Source organism: Lissotriton vulgaris, chromosome 9 (assembly GCF_964263255.1).
Source record: "Lissotriton vulgaris chromosome 9, aLisVul1.2, whole genome shotgun sequence".
Classification (NCBI taxonomy): Eukaryota; Metazoa; Chordata; class Amphibia; order Caudata; family Salamandridae; genus Lissotriton; species Lissotriton vulgaris.
Window position 1 is genome coordinate 842,446,674 of NC_141697.1, and position 20,241 is coordinate 842,466,914.

Below are 20,241 nucleotides of genomic sequence, written 5' to 3' on the forward strand. Positions count from 1 at the left end.
CACCCTCCCGGCGCCTCAATACCCTACCTCCGCCCTCCCAGTCTCTTTTTTGCCTCTCCAATAATGTGCCAGTCCCATCCCCTTCTCCACGTTCTCTCTGCTCTCAAGCAAATCTTTCTTTCTCTTCCCATAGTTTCACTTCCCCTCTCCATTTCTGACCCCATTACCTCTTGGACCCTCTCTCTAAATCTGCCCTCCGAAGCTCTCATTCTTTCTGGCCACCCTCTTCCTCTCCGTCTCCCCCCACACGCCTCACGCTCCTGCCTTCCTGCCGTTCTGTTTCTCACCCCGACTCTTCGGTCTTCCTTCTTTCCGTATTCACCTAACTCGGTCTACCGCGCTCTCTTCCGCCTTCTCCTGCAATCATCTCTCTACCGCTCTCTCTCTCTCCAGCCCTCTCTCTCTTCCGTCTTCATTTGCTTTTCTCTCTCGCTTTCTTTCGCTCTACCTCTATTTATTCATTTCTCTTTCTCCAGCTCTCTCCTCCGTCTTCATCTCTATGTCTTTTTCCAGCTTCCAACACCGTAATTTGTAATATTTATTTTTATTTAGACTTTATTGCAACAAACCCTAAACTTGTCTACAATAATATTTACACTTTTAGAGAAGCGCCAAATAAACGGGATTCTGCTGTAAAATGCTCACACGGAGCCTTGATAAACAATGTCACATCAGACTGAGAAAAAAACTGTCTCTTCTCTGCCAGGCTTTCCATCGCGTCCCCCCCTCAGCCTCGGCGTCGTCGGTGGTGTCTAGAGCATACTTACTGGGGCAGTAAGATGGCAGATCCACTCACATCTCTCCGCTTTTAAATTGCCTCATCTTAAACTGGCTGCCAAGATAGCTCAGTGGGCTGGATTTGTACTTCTAACCTGCAGGTGAACTTTACATCGAAGTATGGCTGACTCTGCAGGTCATGCTTCCAACGTCGACACAATGTACAGTTTTATGAACACAACCCTTTCAAAATAGGCATAAAAAAAAAATCGATACACACTGAAATAATGCATTCATTAAATACATATTTCCAGGGGGCGTGGCTAGCTGCCGGAGGGAATGGTCGATTGCTAGAGCGGCTCCCTGCCCTCGCCCGGCTGTCTTTCCGACCGGGGACTCCCCTGTAACTGGGAGACCCCTGTCCCGCAACCGACTGTGCACATCTTGTGCTGCTGGGGCCTGATTGGAGCCGCCGTGCCCGATATCGAGCCCTATGCGGAGAGGTCCCCCGGAGCTCGCAAGATGGCGGCCACGCTATGCTCCGACCTCTGAGCTGCTCGGCCTCGGAGATTTGAAGGCGCCCGGATCTACTATCACCCAATTTTGCCCCTCCGCTTCCCTTCGAGCCACCGCCGAGACCTCCTGCGGCTGCCGGAGCTCACTCCCCGCGGCCGTGAAACCAGAGGGAGACAAGAAGAAAAGGCTGGGGGCTGCTGCAGACCTGCCGGGATGCCATTCACTCGACGTCCCGGCTTTGGGGTCTACACCTGCCGGGACTCCGGCGCGGCTGAAAACGACTTGGCGAAGCAACTTGGATCCTCCGACAGACCCCCAATAACACGCCAGCTACCCAGGTGAAAGCGATAGCCCGTCTACATAGCCGGGGAGCGGACTGTCGTGTTCAGAAGTTCGGCCCTGCTACACGGTGCCACATATAAGGAGTGAGCCCGACGTGGCCCAGAGGACTCCTGTGCCTATATAGGGGAATGTGCACACCGAGCCAGCGTCGCAGGATGTGCAGGCAGACACAGAGGCCAGATACACGCGAGTGCCACAGCTGAACCTTTGAGCCTTATAATTAGTTAAGCCAACACGTGGTTGCCCCAATACAAATCCTGGTGGAGGCCGGTACCCTCTGGCCTCGAAACAACGTGGGGGCAACAGGTCAATCCCCGTCCGGGCCAGCGCTGGTTCTGCGTGGAATTGACCCCTTGATGGAGCACTAGGAGCGGCGGCCATTTTAAGGTGTGCCGGGCTTCTCGGCAAACTGAGGTGTCGTGGAGGTGGTTTGAGCCCTCCTGTGGATCCTGTAGGTGCTCTGTCTGATTGTATGGGAGCTTTGTGGTGAGGGGCCTGCCTGATACTTGGTGGAACGACCGAGGTGTGGTGGAAGACTTCGCCTCATTCTGCCTCAGCCCATACTGGGTCGCTGCTACTTGGGAATCCAAGGTGGCTTCCAGCAAGGGAGGAAGGCCTTCGACTCAGAGACAAATAAATAAAAACTCCTGGGCCAAAGGTGACAATAAAGACGCGGCCCCCCCGGCGAACCGAAAAATGCGTCCCCGTCACAGGAACCGAAGACCGTTACTTTGGAAGACATCATGGATGCGATTGTGGGAGTTCGCTGCTCGCTAGAAACGCGAATTGACTCTGTTAATATCAAGGTAACACTTCTGCGGGCGGACCTGCGCAAAATGGACACCAAAGTAAAGGAGGTAGAGGTTAAAACGGCGGCTCTTATCGACGACACCTCTACCCTTCAGCAACAGGTGGCCCAGCTTCAGAAACAACAGAAACAAATGGGTGATCTGCTGGATGATTATGAAGGGAGGGCACGGCGGAACAATGTTCGAATTTTAGGAGGGCCAGAAAGAATGGAGGAGCCGGCTGCAGATCTATTCGTGGAAGATTTGGTGACGAAACACCTTAAGCCCAAACAACTGTCAAGCTATTTTTCCATAGAGCGGGCACACAGGGTTCCAGGGGGTAAACCGAGGCCAGGGCCCCCCCCCCCGTCCCATCATAGCGAGGGTCTTCAACTTTCGAGATCTGGACGCTATCCTACAGACTGCCAGATCTGGTCCGCCGCTTCTATTGGAAAATGCTCGTATTTCGATATTCCCGGACTTCACGGTGAAAGTACAGGCGAGACGGCGCAGCTTTCTTGAGGTTAAGAAGGCCCTATGAAACCAAGGCATTAAACATTCTATGCTCTTTCCTGCGAAACTCCGTGTGGAGATGGATGGTAAAGCGTGGTTCTTCCTGTCTCCGGAAGAAGTATGGGACTGGCTAGAGGGATGGCGCCGAGCTGGAAGATCCCCGCAGACCTGGGCAGACTCTGGAGAACATTCCGGGGAAGACCACATGCCTATCAGTCAAGGCCTATTTACCAGCCCGGGTCATGAAGAAGAGTGATAAATCCCGGTAAAAAAAAACAATTTTGTGAGATCTGTAGGACATTGCTCATTTGATCCTCTTTGTTCAGAGCTCCTGATGACGTGGGACAACTTTCACGCTCTGTAGACCTCTGCTCCGGGGGTGAGCCTTCTCCGGCCCCGATCGGGCCTCACCAGCTGACTTTCAAGTAACTTTTCTAATTTGTGATAATGCACATGACATCTTTGTGATTAAACACATGTATTTCACTTACACTGCTTTAATGTCGGGCGAGCGGCGTTAACGGCCTACCAGGTACCCCGATCATGGAGGGGAGGACGACAGGCACTCTGCCTAGTTGGGGGGTGGATAGTTCTGGATTCACGGGCAGGGATGCAGGGTGGGGGGAGGGGGAGGGGGGGGCGGCAAGGAAAAGTTTTGCTGCTATGTTATTGTTTTGTGTGTTTTCAGCTGAGTCCTATTTAGTCGTGCTGTTCTGCCCATTCATGGGGTTTATTGACAGACTGGCATCCTCGATGGGCCACGGGCTCCCTTGGAGTCGGGGGTCTTCTTGGTCCCACGCACCGAGATATCTTAGGGCTAAGGCATCATGGACGACCCTTCTCGAACCATCCTTCCTATTAGCCCCATTGACACTGCCAACATGCCACAACTACTATCTAGAACCCTTACCATCTGGTCCTGGAATGTTAATTGCCTGGGACATAAAATAAAGAGGAGTGTGGTCCTTCAATTCCTCAGACGCCATTCCCCCGACATTGTTTTATTACAGGAAACGCATTTGGTAGGCAACACCTGTCAGGCACTCCAAAGGGGAGGGTACAAATGGTTAGTCCACGCGGGTTTCTCTTCGGGATCTCGTGGTGTCGGGATCTTGATTCAAAAGACTCTAGCACTTACCCATACTCGGACTTGGGCTAACCCCCTAGGCCGATTTGCGCTGGTTGAGGCCGCCTGGGAAGGGCGCCCCCTAAACATCATTTCAGTATATCTTCCACCAACACTGGTCAGGGATTCCCTCAGAGAATTGGGTGTTCAGCTGTTAGGCCTTTCTCCGGGGACACTCCTGATGGGAGGTGACTTTAATTCAACAATGAGCGATGATTTAGACCGCAGTCCCAAACGGGGCTCCCATCGCCTTGGTTCGGACTTAGCTGACTTTGCGCATGCCATGGGGCTGGAGGACATATGGCGCCTTCGGTACCCGGATACACCATATTTCACACACTACTCCAATGCACACAACAGCATGTCTCGTATCGATTATCTATTCTGCCACAGCGCGGACGTTGGAAGCTTTGTTCGCCCTAGAGGCCTTCCCCGGGGCATCTCAGATCATTCACCACTTAGTGTGAACCTCACTTACAATCGTAAAGTGACGCGAGGCCCAATAATCATCAATCCCTGGCTACTGCAGATCCCGGATATCAAAGACGCGCTCGTGAACGCACCGAACTCTATTTCGATGAAAATGTTGGGTCTGTTGACTCGGCGGTGACTCTCTGGGAGGCGTACTTGGCGGTCATTAAGGGAGAAGCACTGGCCCTTAAGGTAGGACACTTGCGTAAACATTACAAGCTGATCCGCCAGGCCGAATCGGACCTTATTAGTCTCGAGACATCCCATAATGCGAATCCATTAGAGGCTCCCGCGACTAAACTTCGTGCCCAACAATTGGTCTATAAAGCCTTGTCGCAGGAAAAGGCGCAAGCACGGCTTCTTCACACGCGCCTTAGGATATATGAATACGGGGATAGTGCGGGGAAAATGCTTGCCTGGCCTCCGTAGTGGTCATACTTAAGCCCGCTAAGCCTCCCACTGACTGTGGCTCTTACCGGCCTACCTCCCTGATCAGTGCAGAGGCCAAGGTTCTCGCCAAACTCCTGGCTAATCGCCTTCTCCTAGTACTCCCCTCACTGATACATGGTGACCAATCTGGTTTTCTCCCGAGCCGCAACACAGCGTTAAATCTTCGCAGGGTCCATAACGTCTTGAGTCGCCGATCTACTCTACAACAAGATGCGGCCATTTTGCCTCTTGATGCCACAATGGCGTTCGACTCGATCGAATGGCCCTATCTGTTTGAGGTTCTCCGCCGCTTTGGCTTTGGACCTCAATTTATCAGCTGGGTACGACTGCTGTATACGGACCTGTGGGGTCAAGCCCGAGTCAACAATCACACATCTCAGAGGTTTCAACTACATCGGGGTACTAGGCAGGGATGTCCCCTGTCCCCATTACTGCTCGCCCTTACTCTGGAACCCCTGGCTCACTGGGTCCGCACTGAAAACTCCATTAGAGGCCTGCACTGGAAAGAGGACGTTGTAGATAAGATTTCCCTCTACACGGACGACATCCTAGTATACGTCTCATCTCCCCGATCCTCTATCAATAGCTTGTTCCATGTCCTTTCCAACTTTGGGAAATATTCAGGCTACTCCATAAATTTGAACAAATCAATGCTTTATATGCTACACAGCCCTCCGCCCCGTTCTGCCCAGAGGATTCTCCATTGCAATCGCCACTGAAGGTTTCACATACCTGGGTATTTTCATTACACCTGATCCCAAGATGTTTTACGACAGCAACCTGTTGGGCCCCTTGCGTAGACTCCGGAGCGGCGATGCCCACTGGCGATCACTCCCGCTGTCACTCCCAGGTAGAGCGGCACTATTCAAAATGCTGGCCCTCCCACGCTTCTTATATGCCCTGCAGAACTGCCCTTTTTTGATCTCAGAATCATATTTCCGAGCGGTGGAGAGTGAGCTCCGACTTTTACTCTGGAATGGAGGGGCTGCTTGGATTGCTCTAACTAAACTCTTTCAGGGGTGGTATGATGGGGGCATAGCTCTACCCAATCTCCACCTCTATTATTGGGCCTCGCAGCTGGTGGCGATTAACCAGTGGTTGCATGGCTCGCCCCTGAACCCGGCGTACCTCCTAGACAGATGCCAAACGGGTCGAGAGGGATACTTGGGAGCTCTGTACAGTAAACCTTCCAGAACTAAATATGTAGGTCCGATGGCACACCCAGTAGCTATATGGCATAAGGCCAACAAATGTTTGGGATGGTCGGACAGGCTCACCTTGGCAACGCCTCTGTGGCCAATACAGCGCCTGGGCTCCCTTTGTTTCCTCCAGGGCTTTGACAGATGGGATACGATTGGGATTTCGGAACTGGGAGACCTTGTACGTAAGGGAAAACTGCTGACTTTTGCTTATCTCCAGAGTAAATATGCCCTCGCATCTACTGAACTCTTCCGCTATATGCAAATTAAACATGCTATTCTTGCAGCAGTCCCCGACCTTACCACCTTGCCGGTGACCTCTCCTCTGGAGGACGGACTACTGTCGGAACCTCTCCCGGAGAAGGCCATCTCCCTTACGTATCGCAAATTGTGTAATAACCTTCCTGACCCCTTTCAGGCTCTGCGGGTCAAATGGAAGAACAACCTGGGTCCGTTAGAGGACGAAGACTGGCGCTCGGCCTTAATGTCCCTGAGAGAAACAGCTATCTGTTATAGGTTTAGGCTAATCCAATTGAAAGTATTCCATAGAGCGTACATGTCCGCCCTCACCCTGGCTAGGATTGAACGGCACCCAGATGCCTTGTGCTTGCGCGGCTGTGGCCTTCCTGGTACTTTCTACCACATCTTATGGGAGTGCCCGGAGGTGCAACAGTTTTGGAACAGGGCACTTCGGAAAATGAGCAGCTCCCTGGGTAAGCCACTATTGCCGACACCTAGAGAATGTGTCCTTAACATCTGGGGGGCCAACGACCTAACGACTCAGGTGCTCCAATGGGCGGCATTGGGGTTCCTGTTGATTATGCGCTCTATAGCAATGAAGTGGGGATCGCCTGACAGGCCATTGGTGGTCGGATGGGTGGCTGAAATGGATCGATGTATGATTACGGAAAAGACAGTATATAAGATGAGAGGATGCCCAAAACTATGGGACAAGAAGTGGGGACATTGGAATGCTTACCGGGGGGAAATATGTGACTCTCCTACAGCTGAATTGGCTATGTCCCGTATCAGTCATACGGGTGGGAATGTACGGTAAATAACGATTGGTTTGATCTATATTTTAACCTATCACTGTACTGCAGTACTCATGACTGCTTTTTGACTCTGCTTTTATTGTTTGTTCACCTGTTTATGTTATAAAAAAAGAAAACAGACCGCCATTACCGCCTTACAATTATAGTGTACACCATATTTCACTACGCCGCCGGACCCCAGGGTTGTCGGCTAAACGGCTGTGTTTATTTACCATCGATATGCAAAAAATACATATTTCCATTTTAAATGAAGAGTAAAAAAATAAATTACCCCCAAACAAGTTTCCAAGCACTTTAAGAATGCAAAACTCTAATGACTGCGCCACAGCCTTGATATTAAAGCTATTTTTAAAAAAGTAATCTTACCCTTCAAGCATTATTCTAAAATCTTTGTGTGCCAATTTCTTTAAAAAAATATACTTCATAGAAAATGCTTTAATTTAATAAAATACAATTTTGATTTCTGAACATAGCCAAATACAAGACTGTGAAACATGAAACAAGCATTGGCATAGCCAATAGGACTCGCCATTGGGACCTTATAAGTGTTTAGTTATCCAGCACAATATACTTGGTGCAACATCTACTGTTGCATGGCTAAACACCTATAAGGTCCCAAAGGCGAGACCTATTGGCTATGCCAATGCTTGTTGAATCTGCAAGTGAACATGGCTCTTAGGCTGACTCTGCATCTGAGGTAAAGGACCAAGTGAAGATTCTAGCAGTGAATTTTCTGTTTGAGGAGAACCTTCTGAAGTTGAATCCATTATTAGTGCTGATGAACTGCCTCTTTTAGAAGAGGACAGGGATATGTCAGTAGAGTGGCAAGAGCAAGCTGGACTGTAGCCAGGAGCTGGAAAGCTTCTCATTGGAAGTGCTGAACATTGGGCTGTCCCTAACATGGTGCAGCCTGTTTTCCTGCTTTTAGTGGTTTTTCAGGGTGTATAGTCAAAACAGAGAACTTTTTACTATCAATTTCTTCTCTTTATTGATAATGTGTTTTTGGAAGATATTGTCGAGCAATCTTATTTGTACGCACACCGTTTTTGAGAGAGAGAAAATAGTGCCACACTTAAGACCCACTCCAGAGCTACTCTGTAGACTCCCACAAATCTTAATGAGATCAAGTAGTTCTGGGGTTTATCTTTCCTGATGGGACTGATAAGGAAGCCATCGCTTTCTACATATTGGTCTATTTGTCCCTTGATGGCAACTGCTACATTTCCAGCAACTATGAGTCAAGATTGGTATTTGCTTCTCAAGCGGAAGTTGCATTATGTGGATAATGCTCGAGCATTGCCACAAGATCACTCTGGTTGTGTCTGTATCTTCAAGATTCTGACTGTCCTTGACCACTTAGTGGATCGTTTCTCAGAGTCCTATATTCCAGAGAAAGATGGATCTGTGGGTGAGTCTCTGGTCTTGTTCAATGGATGTTTGGTTTTTAGATAATACATTCCCAGTGAGAGAGCAGGTTATGGTATTAAGCTGCATATGCAGTGTGAAAGTGCCACTGGCTAGGTGTATAAATACAGGGTGTACACTACTAGGGATTCTTCAATTGGCCCCCCTGGTTGTCCTTCCAATTTTGGAGTCTGTGGGAAAACTGTGAGGGAATTTGCAAGAGCACTTTGCCACAACAGTAACCATTTATAAATGGACAATTTCTACACAGATGTGAAATTATTTAAAGAATTGGCAGACTAGGCACTGTGATATGTTCCAAACAAGGAAAGAGCAGAACTTTGAGCAGTAATGAACTTCTTGCTGTGAAATTTCCAGACAGAAGAGATGTCAACATGCTGACAACTATTCATGATGAAAGTACTGTGCTATGACTGTTTGGGGCCAGATTGCAAAAGTGTGCAAACCAGTGTGTATTCTAGAGTACAACAAGCACATGGTAGGTGCAGATAAGGAAGGACAAAGGTTGGAGCTTTACAATGCTGCTCAAAAGTCCTGAATCTGGTACAAGAAGCTGGTTGTTCATCTATTTCATTTGGCATCCTTCAATGCTTATGTTGCTTTCAAAGATCGTTTCCCAGAATCCATGATTACTTTTGTACTGTTTCAGCAGTGTGTAATAGGCAGCCTAGCCTTGCTGCAGTTGAGCAGGCAAGTTTTCCTAGATGGAGTGGTGGACGATGTTGCTAGATGGAATGATTGTCACTTTTCTGACTACATTCCTCCAGCACCCAAAAAACACTTTCTCGTCAGAGATGTAGAGACTGTGTCCGGAGAGGAGTAAGAAAGGAGAGTCATATGTACTACCACAGAGTGTTTTAATTCTGGCCTATGCGTGCCCAAGTTTTAAATTGTACCATACACAACTCAAGTATTGGGAGCATCCATGAGAGTAAAAGGGAACTGATTGTAGACTGTATTGTTATATATCTTCTGTTAAGATCCTCAGTTGGCAGTATTTTGATGTGCTTAGTTACACTTGTTATTCTATGCAGTCATAGTTGGTATTTCATATTCTACCAATAGGTTGGTTCTTCCTATTTGAAAAGAATGTGCTATTTTTAGTTGGATGTTTTAATTTTTCCGGTCTGTTCATTGTGGGAGTGCTTTAGAACTGAAAGTGGTGTGGAGCTTCATGGTGATGTCAGAGTAGCGTCTGGCTGGTGCCTGGGCCCTTATGTACATAAACAATGGCAGCCAAACATCAGACCACACACTTCGCCAGCTGGTGATGTGATTGCTGTGTCAGTTCTGTGGGCTTATGAAAGTGTTGGGCCCTTGAATGGTTTGTTGAAGTGAGTGTTGTAATGTGCTGGGCCCGTGGCTGGCAGTGTGAATGGTTGTTTGTGTGATGCATGGAAGGTGTGTGAATGGCCTGTAAAGGGGATTTGTGCCTTGTTGTGGCTTAACAGCTCACAAGCTGAGTCACTAGCTAGGTATTGGAAAATTATAATTATCTTGAAAACAGTGATTTCTACATGTTATATGTAGAGTCTTTTACGTACTTAGGTCTCCTCTTTGATTCCAAATTTAACTGGACCGCCATGGTAGAAAATAGAACCAACATGCTGAAACAAAGTATAGCTACGACCTGGAAGTTTGCTTCTAATTTGAGTTAAAAAAAATTGTAAGGAAATCGTAGAAGTTTACTTGGCAAATTCTGTCGTCATAGCCACCTATGAGGCCGAAATATGGGGAACGGTTCAAGTGAGGACCCTGCAAACAGTGGAGAACAAGTTTGCTAAAAAGCTGCTATCAATCCTTCAGACCTGCTTAATTCCGATTGGTTTGACATTTTTATTTGATACAATTAAATTAGCCCCACTCTTTCTTTGGCTGAGAATTTGGAAGATTGACTCGGTTATGTTAAATCAAGTGATACTATCAAATTTGACCAAGCAAATAGAATCCCTTGGTTAGCTTATGTTAAACAGTCATTTGCAGACCTGGGTTTAGCTTTTCTGTGTAAATCACCCTCTAACTGTTTGTCCTTTTCTAAGACCAAGTTAGGAGAAGCTTTTATAAATAAGGGTGATTTAGAGCGCTAGCAACACAATCAAAGCAAACCCATGGTTCTATTTTACCAGAACCTGCCTAGAGCTGCTACAAGCAATGACTCTTCTATTTCTTTTGTCTCAAACAATTTGCACCGTTATTTACTAATGAGAATGAAACTGCACTTTTTCTCCTTAATGTTAGGTTATCCAGCAAATGTTTTGAATGATCTGGAGCACACCCATATTATTTCTCACTTGTTTTTTTCTGAATTCATAAGTTCGGCGTGCATGGACCCTTATAATGCTCTGTTCCAGTAAGCACTTACAATGATACTTCCTAAAATATGGACCTGCCTTTTGTAGATCCGAATGGGTTGCATAGCCTTATGCACTAATGTTTCAATTTCATCCTCTTAAACCAGAGTAATCAAGTCTTAATTCTTATTGATCATGCTTTTATTCACAGTTATTCAATCCATCACGTCAAGGACTCGGATTTCCACAATCTTATGCATGTTGCTTATTCCAAAATTGCCCATCCAGGCCTATTCTAGAACAGTTTAACAGATTTCCGAGTTCTTCTATTTACGATCTCTACATCCAATGCATTTTGGTTTATTTTAAACTTTCCTCAGGGGTATCTGTAGTATGTAAATGATATATATGCGTCTGTCAGCCACAAGATCATAATACTAATAACATCCCATCACTGATTTAATCATACAACGATAACATTAAAAAATCATCTGAAATAACCCTGCGATGAACTGAAACATAGTGTGAATTAACCCACCCCTCTACTTCCACCCGTGTAACGTCCAACAGAAAAATGCGTTCATACTTGCGTCATTATTAATGTGCCCCACTTTTTTAACCCAAATCACTCGGCACCAAACAGCCCCATATTTCCACCAAACTCATATAGTGTGCTCATCTCTGTATGTAAACTCACCTCCACGCCTCATGCTTGACATTTCTCTCATTATCCTTTATATAAGCTCTAACATACCTGATGTAATCTTCTTTTGCAAGCGCCTTGTTCTTCCCATGCGCTCACAACATAACAATGCTCACTCACTAACTTAAAAACTACGTTCCCAATCCCACCTGCAAAACCAAGATTAGCACCGATTGCATCCACTTGTGCCCGCCCTACCAAAACTCCTTATTTAAAGCAAAACCACCCATATCCTAAATCGTGTTTAAAAATAATTCACATCCTCATTTAATCTCAAAATCAACACATGCGTGAATCCCCGTAACATGACCTCATGGCCAATAGTCACTTGATGTATATTAACTCCTTCATGTCGATAACTCTCATAAACAGTCTTTGACGTGAAAACAAATCCTCCAATGCTCTTTGCTTGTTTTCTTCCCTCGGGGTGCTAACCAGGGCTGGAACAGTTTTAATATACGTCACCTTTTGAATGATCTGGAACACACCCATATTATTTCTCACTTGTTCTTTTCTGAATTTATCAAGTTCGACGTGCATGCACCCTTATAATGCTGCGTTCCAGTAAGCACTTATAATGAAACTACAAAAATATGGACCCGCCTTTTGAAGATCCAAAAGGGTTGCACAGCCTTATGCACTAGTGTTTGGATTTCATCCACTTAAACGACAGTAATTAAGTCTTAATTCTTATTGATCATGCTTTTATTCATTGTTAATCCATCATGTCAAAGACTGATTTCCACAATCTTATGTATGTTGCTTATTCCACAATTGCCCATCCAGGCCTATTCCAGAACAGTTAAACAGATGTCCTACTGAAAAGTGAGAAAAAAACAAAAACTACAAGGGAAAATGGGTAAGGGAGGGGCCTGGGCATGCAAGGGGACACTTACGAACTGAGCTCCTGTAAAAAAATCTTTAAAAGAAGAGGGCAGATTAGGATTAAAAAGTATTGTAATATAAATGGAACGTGAGAAAGAGTTCAGGTCTGCTGTCTTTCGCAAGGGGCTTTAGGATAGGTTTGATCAGAGGGGAAGGAAACCAAATTAGTGGTCCTGTATTATAGCTTTGTAATGTGGCCAGAAAAGCTAAATTACAGAAAGGAAATAAAACATCAATACTTCCATACCTTTCAGGTCAACCCACATGCCAAAGATTGCTCACAACAAGAGCCCAAATAAGGAAACCACTCACCAGGACGGTATTTTGGCCTGCACGTCACTTGTAGTCCAGTGACTTCCACAGTGCAATTTTCGGTGACTAGTGCTGACCATGGGATGGTAACGGAGATTGCACTGATAAAACCATCTATAATCTCCAAGGGAGCACCCAGCAACTCCAACTGCTCGTTCACAGACTGCAAAGGAAGAGACAGAAATAAATGTAAAATGTGATGAAGCAGGATTTTTGCGAAATAATCTTGCTTGATCAAATCTGCTCATAACGGTTTTAGTAACATAACAATCAATAATGATGTGACTTTTTAACATTAATGTATATGGGAATATTTAAAGGTACAACGTTTAAATGTGCAAGAAAGGCACAACATGGACCTGCCTTTTTTAGTCAAATAAAAGCTGATGCAGCTACAAAGTTTAACATGCTGAAAGCCATTAAAGATTATATGAATGATTTTACATGTTATGCGAGAGATACTAGAGTAAATATGCATTTAGAATCATGCATGTAGAAAATATGAAATAGTAATAAATAGAAAACGCTTACAGAAAATGTTTGGTGACATTTTTATCCTAATTTCGTAACAAGAATAATACCAAGTCCTATTATATTGTTTGATTAATTGAAAAGTTAGATGAATACTAATGGATTTAATTAGGATAATGAATCTTTAATTCCTATTTTCATTATGTGTTTCTTTCCTTTTCTAAAATATCAATGCATGTGTTTTACTCCTTAGGAAAATGATGACATATGTTTTCTCCAACGTAGGCCACCGAAGAATGTATTGTCCTTGACTATTCCTAAAAAGTTGATTTATTTGTTTAACTATGCGTAGCGCATCACTAGGATTTCCTTACTACGGGTAGAGTATTTCTTTTCTATTGAAACTTATGTCTAGAAAGAGGCAAGATGGCGTCCATGCTTGACGTTTGAGCATACTGCTCCTGCTGGACCTCGCGGGTCGTTAGGCTGCTCGAGTTTGGAGAGGGCTATCTGAACGCGGTTACAGTTTCTCGATCCCCGCTGTGAGCTGGGCTGATAACATTTGTGCCTTACTGGAGTAAATGTGGTGGCTGTTACGGGAAGCGACAGCGAGCGGAGTCGGACTGCGGACCCTGCGGCACTATCAGTGGACGGCGCTTTGGAGGCAGCTAATATGGGTCACCTGGACAGGAGTTCACGGCGCGGTCTCTGGGAGCCGTGGGGACGTGAGTGTCATGGAGGAGCGCAGGAAGGAGCAATGGCTCCTAAAGGTCGCAGAGGTCGTGGACAGGGGAGTGTTCTCCCTGAACCTCAGTCTGGACAAGAGGTTTCAAGTGCGGCGAAGGCTGCTGCAACTGAACGTATTGATACACGCAGCAAAGATGTAGAAAAGACTGCCAGAAGGGCGATACAAGGCAAAGAATCTGTGGAAGTAAATGCCGGTAAGCAATTAAAAGGGATACCGGAGTTATTTTGCTCTATGAAGCACAAGGAGAAACAGGGTCTTTTAAGTTTTGATCAGACCGGGGCGACTGTAGCTGAAAGGACTGCGGAAATGACTTCAACATTGCACGGGGGATTGCTGTTGGGCAGTCAAGTGACAATGGAGTGCCGGCAGTAGACGGAGCACAGGGAATAGAGACAGTGATTGAATTGGAGAGTGGCTTAGAGAATATTAACGATTTAGTTACTGGTCAGAGTAATGCTTAAACAATAAATGCCACAATCTTACATGAGAGCAGACCGGAGTTGCTCCTAGATTCTGAATTAAATACTGGTCTATCCAGACTACTCAGACTCCGTCTAATACAGAGGGCTCTCTGATAGAGGGGGGGTCCACATGGATGGGTCTCACAAGCTTTATTGATCCCCAATGCTACAGAAACTGACTCTGCTGATTTTTTCTCTTTTTCGGAGCAATCTATGTCTTCCACTGAGGACCTGGCACAACAATATGCTACGTCTATGAGCATGGAGAATGGCAGCATTCATAGTAGTTATGAATTGGAAGGCTCTGACCCACCTACTGTCCGGAGACTTGAATTAAATCAGAGTGGGGCAACAAAACCCGGGGAAACAGAAAAGGACGCAGATACTTTAGGAGCTAGATCAGGGCTGGAGGACACGCCAGAAGAGATTTCATTAGAATTGATTTATAAGACTATGATGCAGCATAGGCATGAATCTCGAGAAGACAGTTTGAGAGTGCAAAACTTGTGTAAAAAACTCCAGAACTCAGTAAGGCGTCTTACTAAATCACACTCAGAGTTTGTCGAGAGAGCTAATGAAGCCGAGGCACGTATTTCCACGCTTGAGGATGAACTGGCCCAACAGAAGAAAGTTATTGAATTACAAACTGCTCATAGGGAAGACATTAACTGGAAACTGATTGATCTAGAAAATCGTTCACGCAGAAATAATTTAAGATTTTTGCAGATTCCGGAGTGCAAGGAGGGGTCTGATCCTAGAGGGTTCATAATTGAACTGTTAAAAAAAGCATTCTCAGAATCTACCAGGTGGGATTGGGACAGGGAGGTCGAGCGGGACCATCGGTTTCCTTTTAATCTCAGACCTAATCAACGGGACCAGAAACCTAGAGCTATATTGGTAGCATTTAATAGCTTTTTGGCCCGGGAGGAGATATTTACGAAAGCACGGCCGGATAAGAAGAGAAGTGGGCTTGGCTGTGACTTTTTCTTCGTCCTGATCTTTGTAAGCAGTCAGTTGACTTACGATGGCGGTTTCGACAGACCATACCAGACTTCCAAGCCAAGGGTGCACAGGCGTTTTTGCTGTTTCCAGCTAAAATGAAAGTTCTATTCAAGGAGCGCACCCACTTTTTCATGACTGCCTTAGCTGCTAAAGAATTTCTGGCTAAAATGTAATTAGTATAGATCCTTAAATCTGTTGGTTACTTGATATTTGTTTATGTTCGGGTGCTCTCTTGTTTATGCTCTGCTTCTCCTTGAGTGGCAATGGAATTTTTTGTGTTTCTTAAATTTTTGAAGTATAATGCCGGTGGGGGAAAGCAGGAGGCTGGGGGTAGGCTCGCATCTAAAGGACCATAAGTCCTAAAGCCTCTATTCAGGGTTGGGGGGGGTAGTAGTTGGGCAGGGGGGGGGTGTACAAAGGTAGGTATAGGAAGGGTAGGGGTGGGGGGAGCCCGAGGGGTGTGTGGAAAAAAGGGGGAAAAAGGTTCACAGCAACTTGCGCAAAAAATGTTTCCTAATTACTATTTTCAGTTTGAACTGGGACTCATCTGATCTATTTTCTGAATTTAGTAAAAAGATGATTTCAGAAGAAGTTCCTCCATATTTATGTCTGCCTTTTTTCATTTTTCATTTATTGACCATAAGTAAAAAATGGCAACAAAAGGGTTACGGATTTGTTCCTTAAATGTCTCTGGTTTGAATAATGTAACAAAGCGACAGAAGGTAGCAGCGGAGCTTAGGTATATATTACCACATATACTCTGTGTACAGGAAACTCATATTCCATGGTCGAAGCGAGAGGTGCTAAAAGAACTTGGATTTTCCTTAGTGGTCGCCACGGGGCAATCTAGCATGATAAGTGTGAGAAGTTGGCCTGGTATATGATGCTCACTAGTTCTAGTGATCACCTTGTACCATGCCAAGCAACCCTTATGATGATTGGTTGTAAGTCAACCTTATAGACCAGCTATCCTAGTAGCGTGGACAAAGCAGTCTTAGGCTAAACTCTGTAAAGGCATGTGAAGCAAGCTGTTTTACCATACACAATCCCCTTGAATACCAAATGAAAGGACACCACACAGAAATATATTGAAAATATATATATATTTATTTACTACAAAATCCCCTATACTCTTTATGAGCACAGAAGCAAATGCGTTAAAACAAAACACAGTTTAAATACACAAAAGTTGCACAATATGGATGAGCCCTAGGGGCCACCTAAACCATATACTAAAATAGTGGTATAAGAACCACCTAGCTGAAAGGAAGTAGGCCTAGGGCCTGGGGAATCGCTGGAGCTGTTTGGGACTAACAGTGAAGAAGTCGAGAAAGGCCCGCGGAACTCGGGTGCAGTGCGGAAAGTGCACGCCTATACCAATGTAATGTCAATGGTGCGTAAAAGTTACAAAGTTAGTGTTTAAGGAACCTTCCGGCTGACCTAGAAGGACAAAACTTTAGACCTAGGCGCTAGAGGTGTGTACCAGTGTAGGAACACCGGCGTTGCGGAGTTACCTCACCCACAGGAAGCGGGTGCACAGGTGCGAAGTAGTGTCGGGTTTCGTCACGCAGGTCGATGGTGCTTGGAGCTGAAGATGCTGCAGGCGTCGAGACGAGAAGAGTTCCGGTGGATCCAAGGGTGGATCTGAAGTGGTGAAGACCTGAAAGCAGAGGGGACAATTTTCAAAGTCACTAGCCAGTGACTACCGTGGAACCAGGATGGAACTAGGCGATGTCGGGTGCAAACAGGCGATGAGGTGCAGCTGGTCTCCTCAGCCACGTGGACACGAAGAGGTCGAGGACGTCCAGGAGTCGATCACGAGCTGTCCCACGAAGGCTCTAGCTGATGGCGGTGTCGGCAACTTGATTGGAGCAAACAGGCCTTGGCTAATGCAAGCCACGCAGGAAGTGGTAAAAGCTTATCACTCGGACCAGCAAGGTCAGAGCGGGTGCTCCTTTTCACAGGAGCGAGGGCAAGTCTAGAGCAACCAGACCCGCAGTGTAAATTGTAGGTTTCGTTGCCAAGATGGCCGCTGACCACGTGGCAAGTGGCCGGGATGGCGCGTCGAGTGGCACGATGCAAAAGGGCCCCACGCAGATCGTGGAGATGCTGGGGGGGCTGATCTTCGGTGCAAGGGCTGCTCGGTTGTGGGGCTTCTCAAACCAGAAAGCACAGCGTCGAGGGTGCCTCGGGTGCTGCGCAGTCAGCTTCTCGGGGGTCTTTCGAGATGTCCGGTCCCACGTCTCTCAGTGCCTCCATGGGTCCCTTCTTTGCAGGGACTGCGGATCAGGCTGTGAGAAGTCTGGGAGTCTGGGTCTCGTCAGGCTCTGGGCTCTTGGCTCGGGCTCCGGCAGGAGGCGGCGGCAAAGCAGACGTCGAGTTGCTAAATGGTGCCTGTGTTCACAGGTTGGCCACTCCTAGGCCACAAGGGAGATGCTCTTCAGTCTTCTGTGCAGCAGAATGTCGAAGTCCGGCGTCTTCTTAGTTTCAAGTTGATTCAGGATGATCTAAGGTGCTATGGCACTGCTCCCACTCTTATTCCCAATCTGAGGGGTGCATCACCTGCTAGGTCCCTCCTCTGGGTGGGACCAGGAAGGGGAACGGTTACACCCCCTTTCCTTTGTCCAGCTCCGCGCCAGGACTGGGGCTGGAAAGCCCCAGCACCGGTTTGGACTGGATTATGCACAAGGACACCTTTTGTGCCCCGGGCATGTCTGATTCTATTCAGCCCTGTCCTACCCAATACACAAAATCCTGTCTGGGGTGGTGCTCGCACCTCCCAAGGCAGGAAACCCTTTGTCCAAGCCTCCCTCGCTGGAAGGACTCCCTGCAGTAAGAGGTCAGACTTGTGTCTGTGGTGGCAGCATCCATTTTGTGATGCTGAGGCTCTGGTTAACTTTTAACCGGGGTTCAGGTTATGTACATGTCGTGTCCCTCTAGAAGGGTGAAATGCTATCCCCGTCGACAGAACTGTCGAGGGGATAGTATTCCAAATCGTATGACACCTTACTCGACATGTTTTGATAAAGCCAAACCAAAGTTAGCATATAACCGCGAGGATTATAATGCACTTAAGAGTATATGGTATAGCAATATCCCGGAACAGCTAAGGTAGTTGTTCCCGACAGCTGCAGACAGGCTCAGCTCATGCTAGAGCCCCATCTCACATGAAACCACGCACTCTGCCTCCAGGATTGCAGAGGACTTCCATAGGAGTGGCTTATAGGTTAACATGTGTCCAGTTAAGGTTGGATATAGGGATACTATATCTAAGTAAGAGGTGATTACACCAACTTACCCCAGCTGAGTGATCAGCCAGTTGTGTCAAATATGGAGGCCAGGCCAGGGGTGGCACAATACATGCTGCAGCCCCTGGTAGGCCTTGGCTACACCTATGCCCTGGGTACCTATGGTACACTGTTACATGGACCTATAAGGTGAACCAGTTACAATTCGTAATGCACCTAGAGTGCATTGGCAGTAATTTAGAGAGAGAACAGCAGGCTGTGGGTCTGATTAGCAGGCCCACAGCCACATTAAGTCATAAACGAGTGAAGCAAAAAGCAAAAATTTGGGGTGACCATAGGATAGCAGACCCTACTCTCCTACAATAAGGGGCACTGCCATTCTTTGTAAAGGAAATTATGTTAAAACTGGGCGGAAATTAATGGACAAGAAAGGACGACGGGCAATAGCAGAATGTAGCTTTGAGGGAAAGGTGCTGACGTTATGCACGATCTATGGAGCTAATTTAGACGATCCTGAACCTATAATCGAGGTAAATTTGGAGCTGGCAACTTGGCCCCAGCCGGTGGTGGTCTGTGGAGATATGAATATCAATCTAACTAATAGGGTAATACAGGAGGGTGTGGCCTCATATAGTGGACGCAAGCCGAAAGTCTATAAAGCACTGTATAATTTGGTCCAGGATCATGGGCTGTTTGATGTGTGGGGTAATTTGAGGCCAGAAGATAGTGGGTTTACGTTCTACTCTTACCCTCACAAGAGACTAGTTAGATTGGATTATTTTTTTACCCCAGCTTCATTACTGGCTGGTGCAAAAGTAAGTGTCCATCCCAGAATTACGTCAGATCACGCACCCATTGTATTAGAGATACAGTGGGGTCTTAGGAAATCAAAATGTGCATATTTTACATTTGATAGGAATCTGGGATTAAATAATGACTTTGAAGCGCAAATGAGAAAGTGGATCCAGTTCTTTTTCCAGGAAAATAAGGGGACCGCTAGCCCAGGTATTGTCTGGGATACTTTTAAAGCTTGTTTTCGCAGCAAATGTATGAGTTTTATGTTCAGGCAGCAGAAGAAAGCTAAACAAGAGTTAGGGATCTTATACCAGCGCCTAGTACAGGCTGAAACTGTATTAACGAATGGTGTAGTTACTGGATTGAATGATTTAGGCAATCTTGAGGATCAAGTAGCTAAATGTCGAGCTAAAGTGGTGGGTTATTGGAGTATAGAATATGCAAGGAAGTACATGACTTCAAAGATGGAAAAACATGAGTATTCTGAAACTATTGGTAAAAGGTTGGCAGTCCAGCTTCGGATAAAGGAGTCGGCCAGAAACATCGCTGCAATGAAGGATGATATGGGTGTGTCCCACTCTGACCCTTATGAAATTCTTCGGATCTTTCAGCAGTTTTATACTGAATTGTATACAGGGACTGACTGTGACGGGCTGGACTGGCTGGAGATGTTTGAAGGGGGCTTAAAAAAGTTGGACTTTATGGTGGCTCAGAGCTTGGAGG

The 20,241-nt window shown here is 46.3% G+C and overlaps 1 protein-coding gene across 1 annotated transcript in view; it reads right to left on the minus strand.

The window, feature by feature from the left end:
• Nucleotides 1–20,241, minus strand: part of ATG2A (autophagy related 2A) — a 2,120,972-nt gene that overhangs the window by 2,063,204 nt on the left and 37,527 nt on the right. Inside the window, exon 2 of the mRNA XM_086939522.1 lies at nucleotides 12,794–12,956. Coding sequence (XP_086795648.1) covers nucleotides 12,794–12,956 — 163 coding nt within the window. The remainder of the gene's footprint in view (nucleotides 1–12,793; nucleotides 12,957–20,241) is intronic.